The sequence below is a fragment of the Electrophorus electricus genome, chromosome 8 (genome assembly GCF_041902795.1).
Source record: "Electrophorus electricus isolate QZ-2024a chromosome 8, ASM4190279v1, whole genome shotgun sequence".
NCBI classification, from domain to species: Eukaryota; Metazoa; Chordata; class Actinopteri; order Gymnotiformes; family Gymnotidae; genus Electrophorus; species Electrophorus electricus.
The window spans coordinates 29612300-29637690 of NC_137504.1; the positions used below are offsets into that span (position 1 = coordinate 29612300).

The 25391-nt window shown below is 47.6% G+C and overlaps 1 protein-coding gene across 8 annotated transcripts; it reads right to left on the minus strand.

The window, feature by feature from the left end:
- Positions 1-443: 443 nt before the first annotated feature.
- Positions 444-25189, minus strand: clip2 (CAP-GLY domain containing linker protein 2). Of its 8 annotated transcripts, XM_081719455.1 has the most exons (17): positions 24616-25189; positions 22703-22941; positions 16553-17103; positions 11536-11660; positions 10048-10306; positions 9377-9574; positions 8376-8479; positions 8189-8249; positions 7471-7575; positions 4455-5408; positions 4151-4208; positions 3848-3931; positions 3518-3674; positions 2810-2981; positions 2162-2350; positions 1888-1950; positions 444-1706 (listed from the first exon to the last, which is right to left on the minus strand). In XM_081719455.1, the coding sequence occupies exons 2-17, from the start codon at positions 22815-22817 to the stop codon at positions 1695-1697; spliced, it is 3207 nt and encodes a 1068-aa protein (XP_081575581.1). In that variant the 5' UTR covers positions 22818-22941; positions 24616-25189; the 3' UTR covers positions 444-1694. The 8 variants fall into 8 exon arrangements, with proteins under 8 accessions (XP_081575581.1, XP_081575582.1, XP_081575579.1 ...); XM_081719456.1 differs by lacking the exons at positions 444-1706; positions 7471-7575 and adding an exon at positions 6358-6408 and having other exon boundaries at positions 1713-1950; XM_081719453.1 differs by lacking the exon at positions 444-1706 and having other exon boundaries at positions 1713-1950.
- Between the last annotated feature and the right edge of the window lie 202 nt (positions 25190-25391).

Genomic DNA, 25391 nt, shown 5'->3' on the forward strand with positions numbered 1-25391 from the left:
TCAGAATAATTTATTTTGTTTGATAAAGTGGTACGTAAAATTACAAAAAGTCCGCCCCCTACTGTCCGTTCTGAGAATCACCAGCGCCAGATGTTCTGTGGGTTATATTAGAACAAATGTGTTACAGGAGCATCAAATAATTCGTGGAAAAATAATTTACTATCAACTCGAAAGCAATTTGCCAATTCCACAACAAAGAATTCTTACTTACCTTATATAGGTGTCAGCTGACATGAATATTGGAAACGTGCCATTTTTCAATTTAATAAGCGGGTGATGTCCACCCAGGTCTTATGATACCAAAAATGAAACACATTCGAGTTTTGGCTGTTTTTTTGTTGTTTGCATTTATGCTTTGTTTACTTTGTTATTCAGATGATTAAATGCAATAGACCGTATAGATATCTGCACTGAGAAGGAACAGAAAACAACCACACAAGAGCTTTGCTTTATTTATGTTTAATGATTGACTCTCATGAACCATTACAACTAGAGTAGAGAAAGTAAACCACTTTCTAACAGATAAAAGACCATCTGAGTCCGACAACAATTTGACGCTTTATTTGCGAAACCTGGGGCCAGCCCTATCGTTTACCTGTCCTTACTGCTAAATCGTTTTTTAATGGATAGAAAGTGACCACGACTGAGCCGAATACTGTAGTGGGGTACATTTAAGCACTCAGAGCTGCTTTGATCAAAGTGAGCTGCTATCATTTCGAATATAGCACAAATGTTTTGAAGGGTCTGGTTGTGCTTGTTTGTGAGGTTTTTTGGGGTTTCTCCTGATCAGAAAACAAGAGGCGAGACCTTTTGTCTATCTTGTTGTTGAATTAGATGATGGAGGGTCAAAACCTAAATTTACTTCACACCTGGGGAGTGAGTAGTTGTGGTATACTGTATCTTGATACATAAATACACAGTAATAACAACATGGCGCTTCGGAAGTTCAGCTTCTGCTTTTAAGTTTGTATAATCTATATGATGTTTAACTGAATGCTCTTCAGGAAGGCCATGAGGGGATTCAGTCAACTTCTGTCCATTTGAAACGCCGGTATCCCTAACATTACGATGCACTTTTTCTTGAGTACAGATAAATGGCATACTGGCACATGGCTGAATACTGTGGCATACGAACAGTACATTAAAAAATAATCACATACAACAAGCCTCGATGTCCTGCCTCTTTTACTCAGAGTTTCACTACAGAGTCTAAAGGAATTTCAAGCCAGAGTGACAAAAGTCAGATCAGTGTATCTCCAGTAGCATGAAAGACAAAATAAATTAAACGGGTACAAGTCCGGGCAGACGTTGCTCTAAACTGTGATCAGTGAGGTTCTAGGGCTCTCCTCTCATCCTGGTGAGGCTTCCCTCTTCAGACCCCCTGCGCTCCATGTGGGAGGTAGTCTACAGGGTGGGCCCCTGGGCGCGGTCTACGACCATAACTTTGATGTACCACTTCAGGCGTTAAGTTTTGTTTTGTTAAATAGTATCTTGCAACGTTTTACATAAACTTTACTAAGTGGTTTCTGTTGACTGGGATCGAGCTGTCATTTTGGTGTTAACCATGAAAAGAAAAGCGAAGATATCCAGGCGCTAGTGTGAGGTCCAGGCGTCGAGAGTGGCGTCTCCTGTTTCCGCAGTGCCCCTCCTCTTCTTCCCCAAACGATCCCGCTTTGCCTCAGTGGTCCCCGTTATCAGTGCTGCTCCTACAAACGTGACACCATAACAACACGAGATACGGCATGTAGGAATAACAGACATTTCTGACGCCAGTGGTCATTAAGGAATGCTGAGATGTCGTGAAGAAAACGTCACGTGATGGATGGCTAGTTAGTAACAGAATACACTGGAGTAGCATAGATGAGATTATTGTGTGTTGGTATCGACCTCTTCTGCGAATGTGGCGTCTTGCTGATGGATCCCATTTGCAGAATTTGTGCCGCTGTGAGCCTGTGGGTCGAGTGGAAAAGAAATAGAGTTCAGCATGGAATCCACCGGCCCACGCAAAGTGGCGCGCTCCACCTTATCCTGCCGCACGCAGACCCGACAGCCCTCTGTTATTACAGTTTTAAAAATCGGATAGGGACCATGCGAGCGCGGTGGGTAGGATGGGTGGGTGGGTTGGTTTAGAGGGCGGGGCTGGGGCGGTGGGCGGGGTTACCTGGCTTTTCTCAGGCCGCGTGCGCATGGCCTGCACCAGCTGGTCCATGTGCTGGTTGTGCTCCAGGGCGCTCCGCAGCGCCTCCTCCGTGCTGGCCAGCCGCTGGTGCAGGCGGGCCACCTCTGCGTCCATGCCCGACGGCTCCAGCATGGAGTGGCGCCGGTGGTCCGGCGACGACCTCTCACGCCCCTGACGTCGGGAGGGGAGGAGGCGGGAAATGGTGATGGGGGGGCACAGACACACAAAGCGGGGTGTGGGGTGGGGGTGGGGGGGGGCACAGACACGTGAAGCAAAACGGGGGCGCAGGGGCGAAACGAAGCAAAAACAAATGGCAGGTAAGGAGCTGCAGCTTGACTCGGATGTATCTGGACTGTCTGGGGGGGGGGGGGGGGTCCCAGAGTCTGAAGAGCTCTAACATGTACCACGTCCTCAACCAAAATACCCTTCAAGCTTACAGAACATTGTATTTACACTTCTAGCAAAGTAACAAAGTTAATCTGAAAGTAAATTGAGCAAACAAAGCGTGAGCAAACACGGTCATGCTATTTGCTGCCTGATGGGTTTGGGTCAACGGTTGGCATGACAACCGGCATCATGTTAACGTGTGCCCTTCCACTTTCGTTTGCTGTTAGCGGCGTCGGGCCTCACCAGCAGCAGCAGTTTTTCCCTCAGGCTCCTGATGTCATCCTGCAGTTTCTGCTCTTTCATTCGCCACTCTGCCTTGTGCACCTCGCGGCCCAGGTCGCGGTCCAGGTCACGGTCCAGACCCGGTGAATGGCGTGGCGAGTCTAGCAGCAAGACACGCAGCTCATTCAGGCTCCTGATGCGCGTGCACACACACACACACACACACACACACACACACACACACACACACACGTGCAGCATTACAGTCTTTTCTCTGATGATTCTGTTGCAGCATGCAGTGCTGATATGTACAGGACTTCACAGGACTTCACAGCGGGTCATTAGTGGAATTTTGCAGCTAGAAAATTCCGTGGCTTGATGCGTCTTCCCGACCGTAAATAATCGACGGCAGTGTGGATGGCATTCCAAGTCAGGATGTGGCATTGATCTGAGAGTTTAAATAACACTTAAGGCAGAGTTTTAATCAGACTGACTGTCCCCATTAACCGAAATGGCTCTTAAGTGGATTAAACAGAGAAAAGAGAGCCACTGCGGCCAACGGTGCCCAGCAGAGTTCTGTGAGCATCATGAACCTGTGCGTGTGTGCACGTGAATGTGGAAGGAATTTATGTTTCCAAGGCATACTTCATATAACAAGACCATTAAAAAAGCAACTTTAAGTACCATTTCCCTCATGAGGAGCTTTTGGATTACCAGGCTGTTACCCACCTCTCTTTCTTCAGGAGCTCCTGGCTAATGATCACCAGCTGACCCGAGGCATCGTGGGATTTCTTGCTCAGGGACTCTAGCTCCGCCTCCAGACGTGCCTTTTCTCTGAGGAGTCCGTCAGCCTTCTTCCCCCCTGAGCGGACCTTCTCCTCCAGGGCTACAAGCGAGACACGGTCAGAGTGACATCATGGTCAGGCTGTGGTGGACAGTGTTTGGTACATCACTATTTGGGCTCACAAGCCAGCAGCTTAAGTAGTCCGAGATGAACCCTGTTGCCACTGTTATTGTTACAGAATTGAGAACATCTAAGCAGGAGCTTTTCTTCATTACCTGTTATTTGTGTTTTGAGGTCATCTACTTGTGTTGTAAGAGTGGACACTTCTTTTTCTCTTTTTGCCAGTTTCTCCAAAGTTTCTATGAAAATATGAAAGCACAAATGTGTATACATGGACATTCCTGAGGTATTTTATTCAAAAAAGTGTGTTTACAGTGTATAAAAGTATTTACAATCCTAGTCATCAGGGATTTTGTACATAAGAACAGAGACAAGCCTAAATTTAGTTTCCATGGTAATTCAACAAAATCTAACTAACATAAACCGAATTTCTCATATCATTTTGAACTATGACAAACCTTCCATATTTTGCTTTAGCTTAATCTTTTCTTCAGAGTTGTCATTATTTTCTATCATCTGTAAAAGAAGAAATCTTCAGTTAGTGTAAATTCCACATCAAAATCATTTCATTTTTGATCTGTGCTGTAATAATATCTGAACCAAATACAAAAGCACATCAAGCAATCTCAGCTCATCACTCTGACAAGGAGGCAGACTCCTTAACATCATAAACCTCTAACGATACGATATAGTATCAATACACAAGTTAACGATAAAATACCTCTGTCAATATATTGTTACACACCAATGGCTAAGACTCACATTGGCGTCCTCGGTGGTGTGGTTAGCCTCCATAGCGTGCAGCCGGTTCTCGTTGACCCTCAGTTTCTCCTCCAGCGAGAGGATCTCCGCTCGACTCTGGGCCTCCGCATTCTGCAGAGCCTCATAGTCCACCATTTTCTTCTCGGTCAGTTCCAGCTTCTCTCTGAGCGTGTGCATGGCACGCCCCTTCTCCTCGTGAGCTCCTTCCAGCTCAGTGGCCCTCAGCTCCACCTTCTGCAGCTTCTCCGTGAGCTCGCGGAGCTCCAAGGCGTGCTGGCTACCCCGCGCCTCCACCTGAGTCCTGGCGTTCTCCTCGCTCTCCTCCAGCTGGTCACGCAGTTCCTGCACCTTGGCGCGGAGGTCTTCGCGCTCCTTGGCCAGCACGGCCACCTCGATCTCGTGCTTGGCTTTCATGTTCTCCACCTCCAGCTGCTTCTCCATCCTCAGGCTCTCCACAGCGGCCCTCATCTCGAGCGCCGGGCCCTCACCGTCCGTGCCGCCGGTGCCACCACCACCTCGCTCGCCCGTCAGCGAGGCCTTCAGCTCCTCCAGGGCCCGCTGGTGGTCGCCCACCAGGGCGTCCAGCTTGGCCTTCCAGCTGTCCATCATCTCCATGTTCTCGCGCGTGGCCTGCTGCAGCCGCTGCCGCAGGTCGGCAATTTCCTGCGTCTGGCGCTCGCCGGCCGTCCGGAGGCGCGCTGACTCCTGTTGGCTGGCGCTAAGCTGTGCCTCGTAGTGCTCTCGCAGCTGAGCGCTTTCCTCGCGGCGCTCGCGCAGCCGCTCGCGCAGGGCCAGGGCCTCCTCGCCGGGTGGCGGCCCTGCCTCCTCGCCCTTGGCGCCGGGCGAGGGCGACACCCTCTGCAGTCGCGCCTGGAGCCCCTCCACCTCAGCCCTGCGCAGGGCCAGCTCCTCCTCCAGCTGCATCACCCGGCTCTTCTCCTCCTCCGTGGTTTGCTGGGGAACACGAAGACGTTCTTACCAGAGAACACGAAGACGTTCTTCATGCCGTATGCGCTCAGGCCTCCAGTTCCGACTGTTTGGGGGCTACGTTTGAATCTGCTGAACATTTCTACATTCAGACATTTCACATTTCAATCTGAATGGGAAGGCGGAAGATTTAAGGTGCTTTGTCTCATTCCAACAGCCCATTAGCTATGAAATTTTATGGAGCTTCGCTAATAGTAGTCCAAATTCAACTTTGTTTATTACTTTGAATAATTGACAGCATACAATGTCCTGCAGGGTAGCCCGCGAACATGAGGGAACCTTCTGGCTTTCGCCGATGCACAGAGAGCACATCGGCGAGCCCATGCAAACGCGACAGCCGATGGGATTTCAGCCGTGTGAAAGGCTGCCCGTCCACCATCTCGTGCAAAGGCTCCACGGCAAGGACCACGCCCCTGTCCCCTGACCCCACCCAAGTCCACATGCCCAGAAAGTGCAGCCTGCAGGAGGGAAGGAGGCAGACCCGAGCAAGCCATTCTCTGCGTTCGGTCCCGAGAAGCAGCCAAGCGGAGGCGAGATGACGCAGAAGATTCGAGGCACACGCATACACACACAGACGCCCAGGCACAGTCAGATCTACGAGCTGTTAAAGAAGAACCAGCTGAAGGGTACCAGTTTTGACAGAGAGAGTCCTAAAGTAGTGTTAGTCTTCGGAAACAAGCCATACAGGTGCAATCTGATTGTTTACTTGCTTTTCTCAACATGAAAAAAAAGACACAGGTGAGGCATGATGTCATCAGACAGCACCAGAAGTATTAAAGATGCGCGCACCAGACGGAAGAGAAGAGAAAGATCACACCACACTCTTTTAGTGTTCGCTGTCAATTGAGGACAAAACTTAAGCTTAGAATACTGAAAAATGCAGAAAGAATGATCAGATTGCGCCGTTTTCGTTCACCTTGGTCCTCTTACCCAACCCCCTGGGTGCTGGCGGAGGTCGCCTTCTGCCCTGTTAATAAACAGCCAAGCTTGAATTGGGAATTCGGGTCAGGACACCTGACGCTGTCCTAGCTGCAGGACGGCCGAGATGCAACGTGTCGCCCCTCGCTGAAACACTCCATAGTCTACCCTTATACCTAGGCCACAATGACGTTAGTCAGCATGTCAAAGGCAGATGAACTTAATTAGCAAACTGTAACAGAGTTGGAAAAAATTATTTCAATATTTGCAATATTTCAATAGACTCGATGTGATCCTGTTCATCTTCAGGTACGCGTTTGCTCTGCCACACTGAATGGGACGTGCATTTTCAGCTAATGAATGTGAACGCACTGGAGTCCATCAGCTGGCGGAAGGCCAAAGACTCGCGCTGCAGTCTGTAAGGGTGCGTGGACGCTCTGACCTCTTGCTGCAGACGTGACAGCAGCTCTTGCGCGCTGAACGCCTTGCCCGAGAGCCGAAAGGTCAAGGAGAGAAAGATGAGCTCAGCGCGGACTGGGGGTGGGGGGTAAAGGTCTCCGACACGCCGCCGTGCGTGATCAAAATATGTCTCAGCAGCAGACACAAAATCAGGTTACTATGGCAAGTTGAAGTCAAAGTTGGAGCTATAATTTGCAACACGCTTCTCACTTTTTAATAGACTCACAGCACCCAGATAAGCTTGATAGCCTTAAGCACAATAATAATTCTGCTTAATAATTTGTTTAAAAATACTGAGAAATCGAGCTTAAATTTAGACAGATAAATGAATATGGGGCCTTCATGTCAAGGAAACTGGTTGTTTAGTACACACTACTGTTAAAAGTGACTCTGCTCTAGCTCCTGATCCAGATATGCATGTGATATGGGAAGTTCTAGTTAGGAGTGAATGATGGAGCTCTTAAAATGCTCAGCGTGAGAAAAGCTCAAGCAAAAGGCAAGTGCATCATGTGACAGGGCCTTCCCACACACACACACACACACACACACACACACACACAGCGTGGCCAGGTCCTGAGGGTGGGGCGGGGCGGGGCGGGGCGGATACAACTACAGGCGGTAAGGGGACGGCTACTCTTGATACACGCTTTACCATCTTCTCCTCTAACTCTCTCTGGAGCGTCTCTGCTTTGGACTTTTCCAAACGCAGATTCCGTTCGAGCTGCCGAATGCGGGCATGCTCCAGCTTGGTCTGAGTCTACAGAGAGAGGGAGGGAGGGAGGGAGGGAGAGAGGGAGAGAGGGAGAGAGGGAGAGAGGGAGACAAGGAAGAAACACAGAAAGAGGGAATAAGGTGGTAAAGAGCAGAAAGAGAGAAAGCGGGAAAAAATGGGAGAAAGAGCAGAAGGTGGGAAAACAAGCAAGGAGAGGGAGAGAGGAGAGAGAAAAGGAGTGCAAACACAAGGAAGAGAAAGAGGGGAAAGAAAGACAGGCAGGAAAGACAAAGGATAGCCACATACAGGCAGACGCTGCTTCAGCTTTACGAAAATACTGCGGTTATAGAAAAGGGGTTTTTCCGTCAAAAAGCTCAGAAGAGAGGCGACCATTAGGACGTGTGTTCTAGTCCGTTTCAACACCTGCCCTGTCGTGGCCCAGAGGGCAGGGGATCTGCGTAGCGTCCACTCAGCAAGCACACCTCTCACAAGGCCAAAAGAACAGGTTCAGATTGCAGACCTGGGCACACTCTTTTTCAGTTTGTCACGATTATACATGTACATTAGTACAGTAGTATATTTAGTATCATTTAGTAATATGTCTTTCACAGTGATTAGGGACCTGTGTGCTTTTCTTAGCACTTGCAAAGTTAAATACCTCAAGGTCTCCTTTGGTGATGGACTCCTCCTCAACTCTGAACTGAAGGTCTTCCACTTTCCTGTTATTGCACATAATAACCACTAGGAGTCAGAAAAACATCTCATTTCGGAGCACAAAGAACAATGGCACAATAACGGCAATGACACTGCACTGACAGTAAGAAGGTTGGGGCGGGGGGCGCTACCTTCTCTCTTCCTCAAGCTGATTGGCCAGTTCCACCTTGTCTCGCTGTGCATTGGCCAATAGGGTTTTCACTTGCTGCAGGTTGTTCTCTGCCTCTGTTGCATACTAAATGAGGCACAAAGAGGCATTTATGAAGAGTTGTTGTATTATTGTCCAGGCACATATGAAACAAAAGAACAGGCAGCACATGACTACAAACTCACACAAAAAAACATTACAGGAATGCAGATCTGGCAGTCACAAATTCAGTTCTTTTCTTCCACTGTTTAGAAATGACTCGCACTACTGTCAAATAGCCATGTGCCCTATGACATAGTCAGCTATGATGTAACACAGCAACAGCAAGTGATGGTATGTAGGACAGAGACTCCTGTGTGTGTGTGTGTGTGTGTGTGTGTGTGTGTGTGTGTGTGTGTGTGTGTGTGTGTGTGTGTGTGTAAACTGCTGATTTTTCATGCACAGCCTTATTTCTAGGGTTTACAGAGAATGGTCCGATAAAAGAGAAAATATCCAGTGAGCGGCATTTCTCTGGGTGAAAATACTTTGTTGATTCTAGTGATCAGGGGAGAATGGTGAGACTGGTTCCAGCTGATAGAAAGGCAACAGTAACTCAAATAAGCATTCATTACAACTGAGGTACGCAGAATAGCATCTCTGAATGCAAAACACACTGAACCTTGAAGCAGCTGGACTACAGCAGCAGAAGACCACACCGGGTGCCACTCCTGTCAGCTAAGAACAAGCAACCGAGGCTGTAGTTCGCACTGGCTCACTGAAATTGGACAACTGAAGAAAAACATTGCCTGGTCCGAGACTCGATTTATGCTATGACATTCGGATGGTGGGGTCAGAATGTAGAGGAAACAATATTAATAATCCATCATATATGTGTGTGTGAGTGTGTTTGTGTGTGTGTGTGTGTGTATGTGTGTGTGTGTGTGTGTGTGTGTGTGTGTGTGTGTGTGTGTGTGTGGAGAGAGATAGAGAGAGACACACACACACCTGCAGGTGCTGGGCCTTGAGTGTGTTGAGCTCTTTCTCCACCTCACAGATGTGGCTTGTTGCCTTGGCGACCTCTGCCCGCTCCAGGTCACGCTCGGCCAGTAGCTGCTCGATGTGCTGCTGCTTCTCCTTCAGCGCCTCCTGCAGAGCCGTCGTGCCCGAGATCTTGCGTGCGTATCGCGACGACGTCTCCGTCAGCTGCACGGAAGCAGAGGACGAGCCGGCTAGCTTGGCTTCCTACACCTAGCCCTCAAATCAGCCCCGTGATTGGGCGATTAGCAGACAGATGCCTCTGTCCTGATAAAGCCAGAAGTCTCACAAAACCAAAAATAATTTTCCAGGTCTGTACATGTTTGCGAGCTCCGTTTTATTTCAGCCCATTCAGCCGATGAGATGAATATCTACTCGTCGTTTTTGCCCACAACTAAGTGGCATGACGGATATGATCCTGATATGTTGGCACTGGCCATACCAAGTCCAGAGACACGACCACATACTGCTTCACAGAGTAATAGTGTTACCAGTGCTCCCTTTTACGGCATATCAAGAAATAATCTATTTTAAACAGCTTAAAATTGATCGACAGACAGTGACTACGAGAAGCACTACTCAGGAGTCGCCCTCTGTACCCGCCCCATCCGTAACCCCGCCCCCATCCCCGCCCCTCTCACCAGGCCAGTGCGGCTGGGCCGGCCCCCGACGCTGGAGGCCACGGAGCTGACGGAGCTGATGGAGGAGCTGCTGGGGCTGTGGGCCAGGGAGGACACGCCCATGGCCACGCGCTTGCTCTTCTTGGCCTTGGCCGGGCTGGTGGACGGGAAGCCGATGCGGATCACCTTGTGGATGGGGGCGAACAGGCCGAACTTGGGAGGGCACTGAAAGTACCTGGGGGGGGGGGCCAAAGTGAGGGTGAGTGATGGGAGGAGGAGCCTGGGGGAGGGGGGGGGGGAAATAAACGAAAATCATACTGTGTAGAAGGAAGGCCGCGGCATTGGCCACTGATAAGTCTGAGTGTCCGAGTGCAAGACTGCATGTGGAATTGTCTGTAGTATGCACGTGACGACAACAGAAATGCAACCCAAACGGCATTGTTTCCGTGCGTATCAAATGTTGCCGATATGTTCATTTCCCCTTATGCCCCTTGGTGTCAGGCCGAAAACTTTCATCTCAGGTCTTTACAACAACTAGGGGGCAAAACAGAACCTGATCAAACAGGCTGTGGAGCTGAAAGCCTAACATTTACGGCCTTCCAAACATAAAGAGTGCGGATGATGCGACAGCGAAAATGTTCCCAGTGATGCCATTACTGTCATGTTTCTTATTAAAGCGCCTTGTATATGGCTGTGAAAGGCCTTTGATCTTCATGCTGCGATGGCGATCAGCACAGTGATTATCTAATCTTTTGGTTTCTTCAGGACACAGTTTATTGTATCGCTTTCAGGAGATGCAATAAACAACCCTTGCAGTGACACATAAGGAGGAATGGTTACCGATGACTAATGATTTAGGGCCTGTAATATTAGTGGCTATGTTAATAAATGAACATCTCTGTCACATGCATCCAACAGCACTATAATTACTCCTTGCAGAGAGAGAGAGAGAGAGAGAGAATCTCACATCTTTACCAAGAACCTTCAGGAGCTTAGTAATTATCTATGTCTCAGCCCTTTCTTGCCTTTGGCTGGTCTGAACCTAAAGATAGAGGCAAAGCAAATCTCTAGCCTGAAAAGGCAATCTGCGTAGCCGCCTAAGTCAGTCTCTCATATTAACTGAATATTTTATTGATGACACTGTATGTATTTGAAAAACCTTGGAAGTCCTCTCTAATTCTTTTGTAATTAGATAAAGGTAAGATTTATGTTAAGTGCTTTCAGAGAACAACAAACTGCACATACTAAAACCGAGCATGAACCTGAGCAAGAGGAAGAGGAAGAGCAAGAGGAACAGGAAAGCTCCTTCAGTTATATATCAGGGCTCTTTGAAGTCAGAGAGTCACGGAGACACGGCTAAGGTCATCGGAGTTCCCCTTAATCGTAAGGCTGCCTCATCAAAACGAGGACAAATACAGGCGATACTGGACTACAGTGTTGGAATGGAGGCCAGTTTTAGCTGGAGACCCCAGTGCATTGTGGGGGCGCAGGCGGGGCCCGGCTTCAGACCTGGTTCCGGCCACAGCTCCATCGTTCTTCCCCAGGGGTTCGTCCAGCTCCACGCCACACCACTCGCCCTTGGCGAAGTCCGTCTCGCCCACGTAGCGCACCACGCCCGTTTTGGTCCCGCCCACCTGAGTAAAGAGAGAAGGGAGGTTTTGAGGTCACTGGAGCTGTCCTGACCTGGTGGTAATAATAAGCAGAAGTAGACACAAATACTATTCACGTATAAGCAAAAAGGTTTTAGATAAAATATACCAGCCAAGTAAAAAAACAAAAAACAAAAAAAAAAACCAGAAAACAAAAACAAACACAAATAATCCACAAAGCACAGCTTAACCTTCATTTTATGCCACTTTGAGGACACACAGTGGATAATAATTAACTTTTTATATTCATGAATGGAACACAAGCTTCTGTCAAAGTCATTCCCTACACACACGCTCACACACAAACACACACGCACAGACGCGCACACGCACAGACGCGCACACGCACAGACACACACGCACAGACACACACGCACAGACACAGGCCATCTTGAGGCAGTTCAGACGTATTGGGGGTGGGGGGGGGTGGTGTCTCCAGTTCCAAGCAGATCACATGAATGGTTTCCCTGCTAAATTATGCATCACATCAAAACCAGGAATGGAGCCTGGATAACTGTTCAAAAGTGTGTAGCGTGAAGAGGTGCAATCTGAGAGCGGCTGAGGTTGCGCAGAATCCTGCACGGAGTGCGACAGGCAGCGCACAACTGACCTCATGCTGTCGAGGAAAACACTTTCCTATACACTTCCTGTAAAGTTTTGTGGTAGTGTACAGTTGCATGAGGTACGAGAGTTAAAATTTTCTAAAAGAGTGCTGTGGCTGCAAAATAAAACCGTTAGATTAGATTCTTAGTCACGAGATCTTTCCTTCCTTAAAATGACCAGGTGGCGTTTTTCAAGCCAATCACAGGATCAAAGACATATTATCTGTTGCTCTCTAAGGCAATTACATAGATAGCCCTGGGTAAATGAAAAAGCATGCTGATTCTACACATTAAAGAAAGGAACAAATGATTGCATAGATTTTCTAACTGTAATATTTTTCACTGCTGATGCCTGTTACAGAGAAAATAAACCATCAAAAGTCAGGAAACACAGTGCATCATTTCCACATCTTAGAAGAATTATTCTAAACCAAACCATGTTTGTCCAATAAATGCAAGCATGCTAACAAATAATATATGACTGTTTTTATTTTATTTTATGGCAGCTCAGTGCCTCAGCTTTGGCCAGGAAACAAAGACGTTTTGTCTGTCATGGATAGGGAAGGATCCAGCCACTGTTACAGTGTTTCATGTCTCAGTCCGTAGCCCAAGGCCCAGACAACAGGCATTCTGAGTGATCGAAGCTAAAGCTATCTTAAAGCTAACCTTCACCCCGAATGCGACATGGGTATACCTGTACACAAGTGCCTGTCTCCTGTTCCTGGGCCTGACTAGGAGTACAGAAAGATAGTGGAAAAGGAATTAGTGCTCTGCGGATGTGAGCTTGCATGACTCCAGTGTTTTGTGGGTTTTTTCTGTGAGAAAGGAAGTAGATGAGACAGCCTCATTCCAGTCGGAGACAAAGCGATGAATAAGGCCTTGTCCCGCTACAGGTACAGATCTCTCTGTAGGTATCAGAAGGACTGTAGGGTTATCACGGTACTCTTTACTTTATTAGCATTCTCACGTTGGTCTGGTGGGAACCGGCAGGAACTGGTGGGGAATATAATCCACAGTGACACATCAGGTCTCGTCAGCGCTGGGCCTGTGTGCGTGCATGCGTGTGTGTGTGTGTGTGTGTGTGTGTGTGTGTGTGTGTGTGTGTGTGTGCGTGCATGCGCGTAGGTGTGTGCTTGCCCCATGCGCATATCTGTAGTGGCAGTCTACGAACAGCTCCCCCACGGATAAGGTGAGAGGCTGGCCGTTCCTAGACTGCCACTTCCGCCGCACTACGCCTTCTGCCAGTGTTTACTTTCACGCTCTGTCCCAGCTGGCGATCTCATCATCGTGTAGGAACTGTGTAGTAAGGCGCCCAACTCGCAGCAAGCATGACTCATTGAGAGACAATCAAAAACTTGAATGCAACCCCCAGCAAAACCACGTGAGGTGAAGGTCCAAGCAGAGGCCGCACGCCGCTGCCCATTCACAGCAGGAAAGGAGCCTTAGATCCCAAAAGATCAAAGCAAGAGGAGGGGAGACAGCTGACTCAGGAAGTCCATTGTCTGCTGCGGTCGCGTGACTGCTTGGCATTACAGCGTGGCCAAAGCAATACTTTGGTAACAAAAGTATAACACAACAGCGAAAATAAATAGTGTGCCTCTGTCTCACGCACGCACGCACGCACACACACACACACACACTCGGTATACTGCGGTGCTGACATCAGGCAGATCGTCTGTATAAGCTTCCACTCGACACTGGCTTAATCCACTATCCTGCTTTGCTGGCTGGCTGTGCAGAGTGAAAGCACAGTATCAGAGCTTGCCTTGGTAAAGTGCTTCCCAAGGATCAGACATCCACCCCCTACACACCTCCTGGCATCACGGCTGCTCTAAAAAAACCACTGGTAGATGGCGGCCAGAAAAAGATAGAACTAGTTGTACTGCATGATGTAAAATACAGTTAAAATGTGCATATAACCCATGGAGACGTCTGGCCCTAAAAATGCCTACGGCGGTGAACGTCCCCTGCAGCTCTACGCTATCAGATGCTAATATCGGTTAGAACTGATCCTGGAAATAACCCCATGGACGTTCCACACAGAACCAGCAAGTAACTAGGAAGAACTGAACCTAAGACTCCACAAAAGCTCTTTAGTGAACCCAGTTTAAAAACAGCAGGTGCTTAGCGGATCCTTAGATCCTTCTGTTAAATGAATCAACAGAGCTACTTCCTGAGACGTTCTAGTCACGAGGGACAAGAAGAGCAGGACATTCTGGAGCTGTTCTCCATGACACCCCAGGCCCTCAGCGTTTGCACACTACTGGCACAGCGCCACCTGGTGGACTGGAGCGCAGGAATCGGACAAGCGGAAGGGCCTGGGGGGAGCTAGCACCGTGCCGAGCTAAGGCTATACGCACGTTACCTGGCTGGAGTGGCCAAATGCGATTTTTAATATGTAATATGGATCTAATTTTTCTTTTCCAGGGGTGTGTGGACTCTGATCTTTCCGAATCAAATCTGAGTCACTTCTGTATGTGCTCCTTGATCGGACACGTGTCTCCGATTTGTGGCCATGCTACATGAATGGACAGATCGGGATTCGTGCGCATCAAAAACAACAAGGAGATGAGAAGGAGCGAAAGAGCAGTGACCACAGCCACTGGAAGGACGGGCACACGCGTCAACGTGCACATGAGGAACGTCACACGCACAGACGCCGGTCACATGTAGTTACCAAATGTGAATGTCAAGACAGGCAAATCTGACCCGAGCAAAAAAAAAAAAAAAAAAAAAAAAGTAATAAATAAATACATCAGAATTGAACAATGAGGCTTGTGAACGTAGCCTAAATGTCATTGAGGACGCTGTGCTGTACCGCACTGAGGGAAATGCGATATAGCTCTGAGGAGGCAAACACCAGGGACTGCAGCACAGAATGAAATCCCTCTACTGGAATTCTGCAGCAGTCCAGCGAGGTCAAACAAAAGGGCGCCTCTATCCGAACAGTGTGTGTGTTTATCAGGAGTTAAACACCATGTCGACATCCTGGTCGTTGGCCAGTATTCGCTGCTGAGGTGCTGGTATTGGAGCAAGGTGGCTAGTCGTGAACTGACACGGAGTTGCATCACTCTGCCATGAACTGTCACTCTGTAAAGAACTCAAGATGGAGAATACGAATGAATGGTGTGAAACTAGATTCTATTGGTGGGTCTAGTTTTAGTCTTGCCAGTGCTACCTGATCGATAAAATCATAAGATAATAAAATCATAAACACTCACGCTGATGAGCCTTTCCTGTTTTTACAATGTTTCTGAGGGAATTTCATAATCCAAGAAAAGCCCATTACATTACGTACCCAGAACCTACTAGCCATAAATAAAACAAGAAGCAAGAGTTAAACAAAGACATTTGTACTTAGATGACCACTCCACTAAACACCACTCCACTAAACGCTACACTCACACACGCACACTCTGACACATGCTCATCACGTGTGTTTAAACCTATTTAATTAAGGAGGCCATGCAACATGGAAGACATGTTGAGTACGTAATCTGCGCAGTTGCTCAATCAAGTCCCAACACACCTTATTTGACATTCGGAGTCAAATATGGAATGTATGAGGTAGTGCTGAGGACCAGAGGAGGATGGGTCCCCTGTCTGTGCCCTGGTTTCTCTCAAGACTTCTTTCTCAAACTCTGAAAGTGTTTTTCCTTGCCACGGTCACCTTGGCTTGTTCACTAGGGGCCTGGACCCAGATGCTCTGTATATATGATTTCTGTAAAACTGCTTTATGAAAACACTTGTAAAAAGCACAATATAAAGAAATTTAAACTTGAATTTGAATTTTATCAATGGTAAAAGCAGCAAAACAACCCAGCTCAAGCCAGGACAAAACCACCCAACCTGGCGGCCGGGTCTCGGATCGGCCAAGCAATGGGGGCCCTCGCGGTAATCCCATTTGATTAGTGCTATTGACTGCTGGGAAAGCTTTTGGCCAGAGCAGTGCTAAATGGACAGCAATCTATCCCAAAGCCAGTCAGGCAAGCGCAGAATGTGAAGAAGTGAGTGAACTTTCCATCTAGTCAGAGATTAGGCCAATCAATGGTGAGGGTGTGATGAAGTCCACAGGCTGCAGGGAGAAATGTAGGTATTAAGAAAATATTCGGTTACCATGGCTAGCGTACGCCTGAGATGGCAGCGTATCCAAAAAAGGAAGACCTGAAAAGTGCATGACTGAATTGCTGTGGGTTCTTATGGAAAACTCTGTCCGTGGTTGGCATTTCATGTTGAATGTGCCCAGCACGCCCAGCCCACCATGTCCCTGCTCACCAGCACGCGGTCGCCTACTCTCAGGTCCTTCTCTCCGCTCTTCTTGACCGAGCCGCTGTCAGACATGTTGGATCCAGACTCGTTGCCCGTCTTGACGGCGTTGTTGAGCATGCCCTCGCGGAGGGGCACGACCACCCGCTGGGCGGGCGGCCCTGCCCCCGTGCCGGTTCCGCCCGCCTGGGCCTGGCAGTTCTGGGAGGCGAGAGGGTCACCCGGGTGGGCGTCAAGGCCGTCGCCCGCTGGCTGACGCGTGAGCTTAGAGGGCCGGGTGAAGATGCCCTGCAGGGGCTGGCACTCGAAGTAGCGCACGCCGCCCACTGAGCCGTCGTTCTTGCCCACCAGGTCGTTGAGGACGACGCCGGCCCACTGGCCCGGGGCGAACTGGGTCTCGCCCAGGTAGGCAATGCAGCCGGGCTTCACGCCGTTCACCCACACGCGCTCGCCCACCACAAAGTCGCCAGCCACTTCATCGCCCACCTCAGACGCTTTGGAGCTGGACTTGTCCGAGGCATTGCTGCTTGGGGTAGGGGTGGTCTGCTTGTGTGGGACATCTGTAAAGAAAATCGATGATTCAGTTCAAGTCAATATATACACAACTGCATATATATAAGTGTTGTGTGTGTGTGTGTGTATGTATATGTGTATGTGTATATATATATATATATATATATATATATATATATATATATATATATATAAAATGTCTATGCACATATGCACAAACACACACACACACACACACACACACACACACAGACACAGACACACACAGAAACGCTGCCTGTTATGAAAGAAAAAAATCTGATATATCTAATATGAAATTGAGAGATTAAAAATATCTGTCCTCAGTAATGGGGTCAGTGCTTTGTAGACACTAGCACAACCACAGTAGAGGTGCTGCATAGGAGACCATTATAGCAGTTTTTTTTTTTGCTACTGAAAAAAGACTATGATTCTACTCACTGCAATAACATCACCACTTATTTTACAAGTCTAGCTGTACGTCCAGTCTAGACATGTCTAGACAATATAACTCAGGCTGTGTGCAGCCAGGCTAACCAGCTCCAGGACCTGTAATTGAAATCTGAGACATCGATCAATACAGAAACTGTTGTCATTGGCACTGGCCACAGGGTTTGAGCATGGTATTAGCAAACTGGACAACTCACAGCAAACTGGACAACTCACTGTTTCTCCATAATTTGGGTCAGTGCGTTTTTTGCCGCAGTGGTCAGTTTATCAAGCTCAGCGTCTCCGCAGTGTGACACTACCGAGCACTGTGAGACGCCACCGTAAAGCGTTAATGACAGTCAGCAATAAGCATGCGGTCTACTGAACCTTTATAGATGTGTGTGTGTGTGTGTGTGTGTGTGTGTGTGTGTGTGTGTGCGTGCTTGTGCCTGGCTGCATGTGTTACGGAGACGGTGCCAGGATGTTCCTGACTCGAGGGGGGAGGGGAAGAATAACTGTTTTTGTGCCCTAACCGCTAACCCACACAAAGGTCACGCGGATCCCGCAGGTAACGGGACGCAGATATTAGCGGTACTACTAAACCCTGTGCTTCCTGCCCTGTACCCCACCGCAATAAAAACCATGTGCGAAGATTCTGTCTGCGTATTTGCATGCTAATCCAGACTGCTCTCCCCGGACAGCCGGCAGACAGGTCCCGCAGTGCATGCTGGCACACAGCCGCGCCGTGATTGCAGTCGGCGTGCAGCGTAGAGCAAACGCAGCGTCAGGCCGTCGGCACGAAGGCGCGCTCGGGCGGCAGATGGCGTGGAAGCATGGTTCCTCCGTGGCACGGAGGGAGGCCCTCAGCTAGCGGTGGCGTGGCAAGCCTCCGAGTGCTTACGCCAGCGACCCACACCAGCAGAGCCCGAGCTGCACGATGGATCATGCCAACACCATTCCTGCCAACGCAGCAGAGTGGAGGGGTGTCTCTGGTCCTCCTCTCCACGTGTGCTTCTCTCTCCCTCTCTCTCTCTTTCTCTCTCTCTCTCACACTCTCTCACACACACACACACACACACACAGGTCCCTTATAGACAACTATAAGATATGTTATGTACTACATATAGTGTATCTCGCTTTCTTGTGTAAAACACTAGTTATACATTATTACAACTATAAAAGTATTTTATTACATTTTAATTAAAATTATTTATTGTTATTTTATTAGAGTCATTATAACTACATATAGCTATATAGGCATTTCCAGGCATATCTCAGCATGCTTGAACAACTGTACATCCCAGGAACTCGCAACCCTTACCAGGACCTCACAGTTCTCTTCAAGAACTCCCTGGTGTCACCATCTGAAGCTGTTCATATCCTGGACAACCAGCTGTCGTTCTCAGCTCCACAAAAAGGATTCGGCCCTTTCTCTCGCAAGAAGCTGCCTGGGTGCTTGTGCAGTCTCTTGTGATCTCAAAGCTAGACGACCGCAATTCGCTACTTGGTTCCTCTACAGGCCATCAGGGCCATCTACATGTTATCTGGAATGCGGTAGCACCACTGGTCTTCGATCTTCTGAGGTTCACACAAGTCACTCCACTGCTGCGCTCCCTTCGTTGGTTTCCAGTAGCTGCACGCATTAGATCTAAAACCTTGATACTCGCACTGCACGCTTCCCTGTCCTGTTCCTGTCCCTGTCCTGTTGTGGTATCCTGTGATGTAGGTTGTGTGATAGACTGTGTGGTATCCTGTGTCATAGGCTGTGTGGTTTCCTCTATAGTATCCTGTGTCACAGGCTATGTGGTATCCTGTGTGGTATCCTGTGTCATAGGCTGTGTGGTAGGCTGTGTCATAGGCTGTGTCATAGGCTGTGTGGTATCCTTTGTGGTAGGTTGTGTCATAGGCTGTGTCATAGGCTGTGTCATAGGCTGTGTGGTAGGTTGCATCATAGGCTGTGTGGTAGGCTGTGTGGTAGGCTGTGTGGTAGGCTGTGTGGTAGGCTGTGTGGTAGGCTGTGTGGTAGGCTGTATCATAGGCTGTATCATAGGCTGTATCATAGGCTGTATCATAGGCTGTGTCGTAGGCTGTGGAGCACTAAAGCAGTGCTGGGTGAGCCTGTCAGGAAGTCGTGGGGCCAGTATGGCATCACTTCGCTCCCCTAAGCAGCCCAGTTGCCGGGGCAACAGTGGGGGGGGGGGGTGTACATGCACACGAGGGAGGCAGAGAGAAAGAGAGAGGGGAGGGAGGAGCAGGAGGAAAAGAAGAACACCATTGTGCTCCCATGGCCTCCTCCCACCAGCTGAATCCCACCATTCTGCAGCCCGTTATAATGACCCCAGCTCAGCCTTCCTGTTCCCCTACCCCCACAAATACACATGCATGCACGCCCACACACACACACGCACGCACGCCAAACACACACACACGCACGCCAAACACATACACACACACACGCACGCCAAACACATACGCACACACACGCACGCACACGTACACACACACACACACACACGTACACACACACACACGTACACACACACACACACGCGTACGCACACACACACACGCGTACGCACACACACACACGCGTACGCACACACACACGCACACACACACACGCGCACGCACACACACACACGCGCACGCACACACACACACGCGCACGCACACACACGCACGCACACACACACACACAAACACAAACCCTAGGGGCTCTGGGAGTAGCCTACCCTTCACCACAGCTTCTCCTCTGATCTATACTGTCACGCTAGATTGATGTTAATGTTTGTATAGCAGGACAGTTTTCCTTCAGCTCATATGATGCAACTTAAAATAAGACAGAAACGTTAAGTCAGTAATTCATCTCTAACACTGGAAATACTTGGAAAGCTTGTCTTAGGAACTCATTAATTGCATGTTGTGTGTATATGACCCTAAAGCAATACTAGAGGATTGAAAATCAAAACACCACATTCAGAACAGACACAATATCTGAAGGCCATGTCAGATTCAGTGTAATTTGTATCTAGCACATCCAGAAAGACCTGTTTTAAATATCGCAACTCCCAAGCTAGAATTTCAATGATGGAGCCATGCCTGTAACCTAATGTGAAGGCATGGTCATGAAACAACCACAGTAAATGGTCAACCTGACAGAGGTATTTCCCGTTACACACATTTCACTTTTTATTTGCACATTTTCAACACAACACTGGACACATACCAACAACTCCAGTAATAACAATAAATGCCAAATACATTCTTCCTAGGAATGTCAAACTGTCTATCAAACTTTGGAAGGTAGCAAGGAAAGCCAAGGAGTTTGGTACTGAACGCTCCCACTCCCCGTAGGCCTGGCAATATTTTTTTAATGATTCTACAAATTCTGCACACTTCTATATTTTGCAGCTACTTTCTTACTGGATTTCTCCAGTTTCTCTCGACCGTTTTGTTTGAATCCAAAGTAATTCCAGTCCCACTGCCCTGCATCCTGCATGCTTTACACGCTTATTATCTTGTTACATTTGTTGCTATGTGTTTAACATAACTTAGGCTAATTAGACCACATAGGCACATGACATCTGCTTATTACACAGCACACAGCAATGCCCTCTGACCCCTCAAATGAACGCACTTTTTGAACAGCCACTTCAGGAGACTCATCTGTGCCAGTAACAGTAACATTAAACGTGTTATGAAGGTTACCACACATGTTTAAACATTGTTTTAATTGTATGGGAACAGCAGCCTACACAAGTGCTTAAAAAGTGTTTTCTTAATTTTGTCCACGCACATACCAATCGATAATTGGCTTTTACCGCCATTGGGGTGTTACCATAGTTACGGAGCGTCTAAAGTCATCAACATGTGGGTGAAAAATATGAAGGCTCTTTATGGGAGCATAAATTAGTAATGGAATGAATGTGTGTTCTATGGTTCTTCATCCAAAATGTAGGAACTTTAAGAAAACATCCTGCAAGGGCCCATGTTTTTCTTTGAAAGATGACATGATTCACTTTGTATTCATTTATATACTGATATTTTACATGCTGTGATATTTGGCAGCTGCTGGATTTGCTCCTGATGTGTTTACCAGTACAGGTCCACACAACATGGAGAGGTTCATTATGTAAACAGACTAAACAGGTTCATTATGTAAAAAAAACTAAACTAAATACATGGCAGACCAAAAGGCGGGAATTTGAAGTCACACCACTAGCTGTCCATTGAACTCTCTTCTCAGCAGAGCTACAAGAAACAGACATTATCCAACCATACCACAACCAGCTGAAAATAACGCTGTTTTGAGCACACATTGAACATATACAATGAACAACCAAAGGGCCTGTGAGAAATACTACCCTTCGATTTATAATACTATTTATTCATTATAATTTAAATACTCTTTGTTATAAATACTATTTCAATTTGCAGACTGCTAATGATGCTAAAAGTTTAAAAATGTTAGAGGTCATTTTTGCTTAAAGAGTGAAACAGCTACATAGCTTAGTTTACATTACTCTCTTCCTGTGTTTCTCCTTTTTTTCCACACTCAAAATAAATCCACAGCCGACCTGACCCACAACACTCCTTCGGGTGAAGCGCAGATTCATGTAAACAATGAGCCACGCTGGTCAAGCAGTGGTTAGCTCGCCGTTTTTCGTAACTAGCATTTTACCCCCACGGTGCTTGGACCAGGGGTTTCACCGGGCACATCATACGAGACTTGCGAACTACCCCACCGGCACTAAGCAGCAGTTTGTGGTTTTGGTGGCGTGATTCCAGTGGCTCTGTGTTGTGCGTTTCTGGGATTAAGATCATTTAAAGTCAGGCTAAGGTGAGTCAGCCATACCCAGTTCATGAGGCAGAAGGCTACAGATGCTAGGTTATAGGAGATTAAATAGCACACACAGCTCACAATATAAACCCAAGGGCTATTTCTAAGATGTTACACAGTTGATGCAAGAGAGGGAGAGAAAAAGAGAGTGTTTGTGAGTGTGTGTGTGTGAGACAGAGAGAGAGAGAGAGAGAGAGAGAGAGAGAGAGAGAGAGAGAGAGTGTCAGCACCTGGTGTGGACATTAGCTGAAATGGAGCCAAGCTACACTGTGCTCCTCTGAATGGGCCACTGCTACAGTAGAAGCAGCACATCATTACTTCCGGGTTGTGTGGGAGAGCAAGCGAGGAGGCTGACTTACTGTCTTTCTGGGCTGTGGGGCAGGAGGACTGGCCAGTAGTGGTTCGACCCACTGGGCTGGAGTGCTTGGGCCCCCTGCCAGGGATCTTAAGGCCGCTCGACTTCAGCATGTTCATGGCGTTCTGCTCAAAAAATGGGTGGGTGGGGCTGGGCAGGTGAAAGTTCCCGGCCGCTGACGGGGCGTCCCACAAAGCACTAGAGGTCGAGACGGTGTGTTGCCATCACGGTTTTACCTGCAGACTGGAGAGACGAGGGGCATGGAAGGGATGAGTCATGTATGGTTCTGATCAGAAGTACATGCAAAGGGCCTAAATGGCCAATCAGGAGTTGCCAGGGTCAGCTCACCAGGTGACCTAAGGAGTTAGCCAGATAACTTCTGGGCTAACTGCATCTCTGCAGCGTAAGTTACTAAAGTGCCAAATCGCTTATCTTAAACATAGTCCGGAGTGATTCTGTAACGGTACTGCACAGCTCTAGAACAGATTATAACAGGATAGCTGTACACAGTATAACAGGGTGGCCTTGTGTTGCAATTATGTTTTTCTTAAATAAACATGCAATATTTGAACAACTTGATTGGTCAATTTAGCCACACATGATCACTTGGCTCCATTTTACATAGCAAATTCGTGACCATGGCAGGTCTTGATTAGGTCTTTAAGCCACACTCACACAATATCTTCAAAACCATTTTATTATCAACTTCGCGTCATACACATTCATTCTTGGAGCCAGTTCCCTCTCGATGTCTCAAGAGCTCAAATATGGGCCTCTCTTAGTCTTTCTTATTCCATCCTGAGTGATAGTTTTAAGTCTTGGGGCTACAGTTTATTTTTTTGGTTTTTTTACATAAACAGGTCTATGCAAATTTGACAGACACTCTCATCCTTCATCTTAAGCATAAAGTGCATAGACATGGTCCCAACTTTGCAGTTCTAAAACCACAAAGACCCTTTAAGATGCTCGCATGCCAAAAAACGGGATTAATAGTTCATGTGAAAATCAGTTTAGTTTTGTTTAAACAGTGATGGATTTGTGTTTGCCTTTGTGTAAGGAAGTATAGTGCTCTCCTAGTCTTTAATGTGTCTACACACCCATTAAAAAAAGAAACGTTTAGGCTATCCCATGCCCGAAGTGAAATGACAGAATCTGAAAGAAACCAAATCCAGAGAAGAACAGGCAGCATCGCTGCGATTATAAATAATTGATGTTTCTATTCTCCGATTGTGTGTGTTCTCTCGACAGGCCTGTGCGTGTAGCCGCAGACATAATCGTAGACAACCTGCATCATCTAGGATGTGAGCGCGCGCGCATATATATATATATATATATATATATATATATATATATATATATATATATATATATATATATATATATAAAATATAAATAAACACACTAACACATCTCACCGAGCCGCTAATAACATAACAATAAGCTAAACACTAGTTACTTGCCTGCTTGGGTATAACAATAACTCCCAGAGGATGTGTTACTTCATATCGCGCAATGTAACGTTCAATCGGTATTCAATAAAATGACACACAATTGTAGGAGTTTAGCTCCCTGAAACATGGGTTTTTTGCGGCAGAGGGAAGGTCCTCCTATCAAAATCGGTCGTCAGATTGGATATGCTGTCAACTAGCTAGCTACCGTTTAGGACCACAAAACGATTTCATTAAAAAGAGAGAGAGCGAGAGGGAGACGAATTCCACGTCGACAAGATCAAAAGGTTAAAATCGCAGGAATATACATTTCTCCGCTCACTGGAAAGTTACGCGTGGACAAACATGCCACGGCCGTAAACCATGTTCTTTTGTTTTGGCTCTGCGCTGCGGCGTGGTCCAGGCTACGTGTTCCTCTGGCCCTGTCAGATGCAACAAAAGCTCAGGGGGGAAAGAAAACGGTCATTACCTTATAAAGTCCAACTTCTATAAATTCCTAACTAGTCGCCGGATACAAACTTCGGGTTTTCTTTGCAGGAATAGCTCCGAGGGTATGCCGGCATGCGTTTTTATCAGTTCCTGCCACTCCCTAAGCTCACACGCTCCGGGTGCGAAAAATATGGATGCTGAGCTAGAGCTGAAAGAAGGAGCGTTGCAGGATGCTAGCCGCAGTAACCCGGCAGCGACGGAGATACCGGCTCATTTCAGGAAGGCTGCTTGGGAAAATTCCAGTCCTTGGGTTCTACTCTTCCCCAGGTCTTCGCCACTGAGCTGCAGCCACGTCCGCAGAACGGGAGTCAACTGTATTATCTTTCTTCCATACTGGAATTGCCCGCGATATCAGAAGCGCTGGCAGGGCTCTGGGTTGTCGGGGGACGCAATGTTATATCATTTGCTTATGGGGGAGGAGACTCTTGAAAGTAGCGGCGAAAGTAGAAGGGTTTCTGTCAGCATTTCTGAATAATGCAGCGATATTTCCAGTGATTAAAATAAAAGGAGAATAATTGTAATTAGGTGTGTTACTACGGACTTCGCTTTCTTACATGTGCACTCGGGTGACGCGTCGTAAGGCGACACGCATGTACACTACCCAGCTGGTCACTGGAATTTGTGCACATCCGGTGAGGGACTTTGGAGGCATTAATCACTCAAGTAGGTTAATTAGAAAAAGTGGCCTCGTTTTTTCCACTACACGGCCGGTAGGCTATAGTGAAGCACAGTATAGAGGCCTAAATAATTAGCGCG

What these genes read in the sequence shown, in the direction of transcription:
- clip2 (XM_081719453.1), bottom strand. Translation starts at nt 22,817, where the DNA reads ATGAACATGCTGAAGTCGAGCGGCCTTAAGATCCCTGGCAGGGGGCCC. An exon ending in GAGAGTTAGAGGAGAAGATG is followed by an intron (nt 5,409 to 7,470) that starts GTAAAGCGTGTA and finishes CGTGTTCCCCAG; the next exon opens with CAAACCACGGAGGAGGAGAA. An exon ending in CCTCAAAACACAAATAACAG is followed by an intron (nt 3,675 to 3,847) that starts GTAATGAAGAAA and finishes TCTCGCTTGTAG; the next exon opens with CCCTGGAGGAGAAGGTCCGC.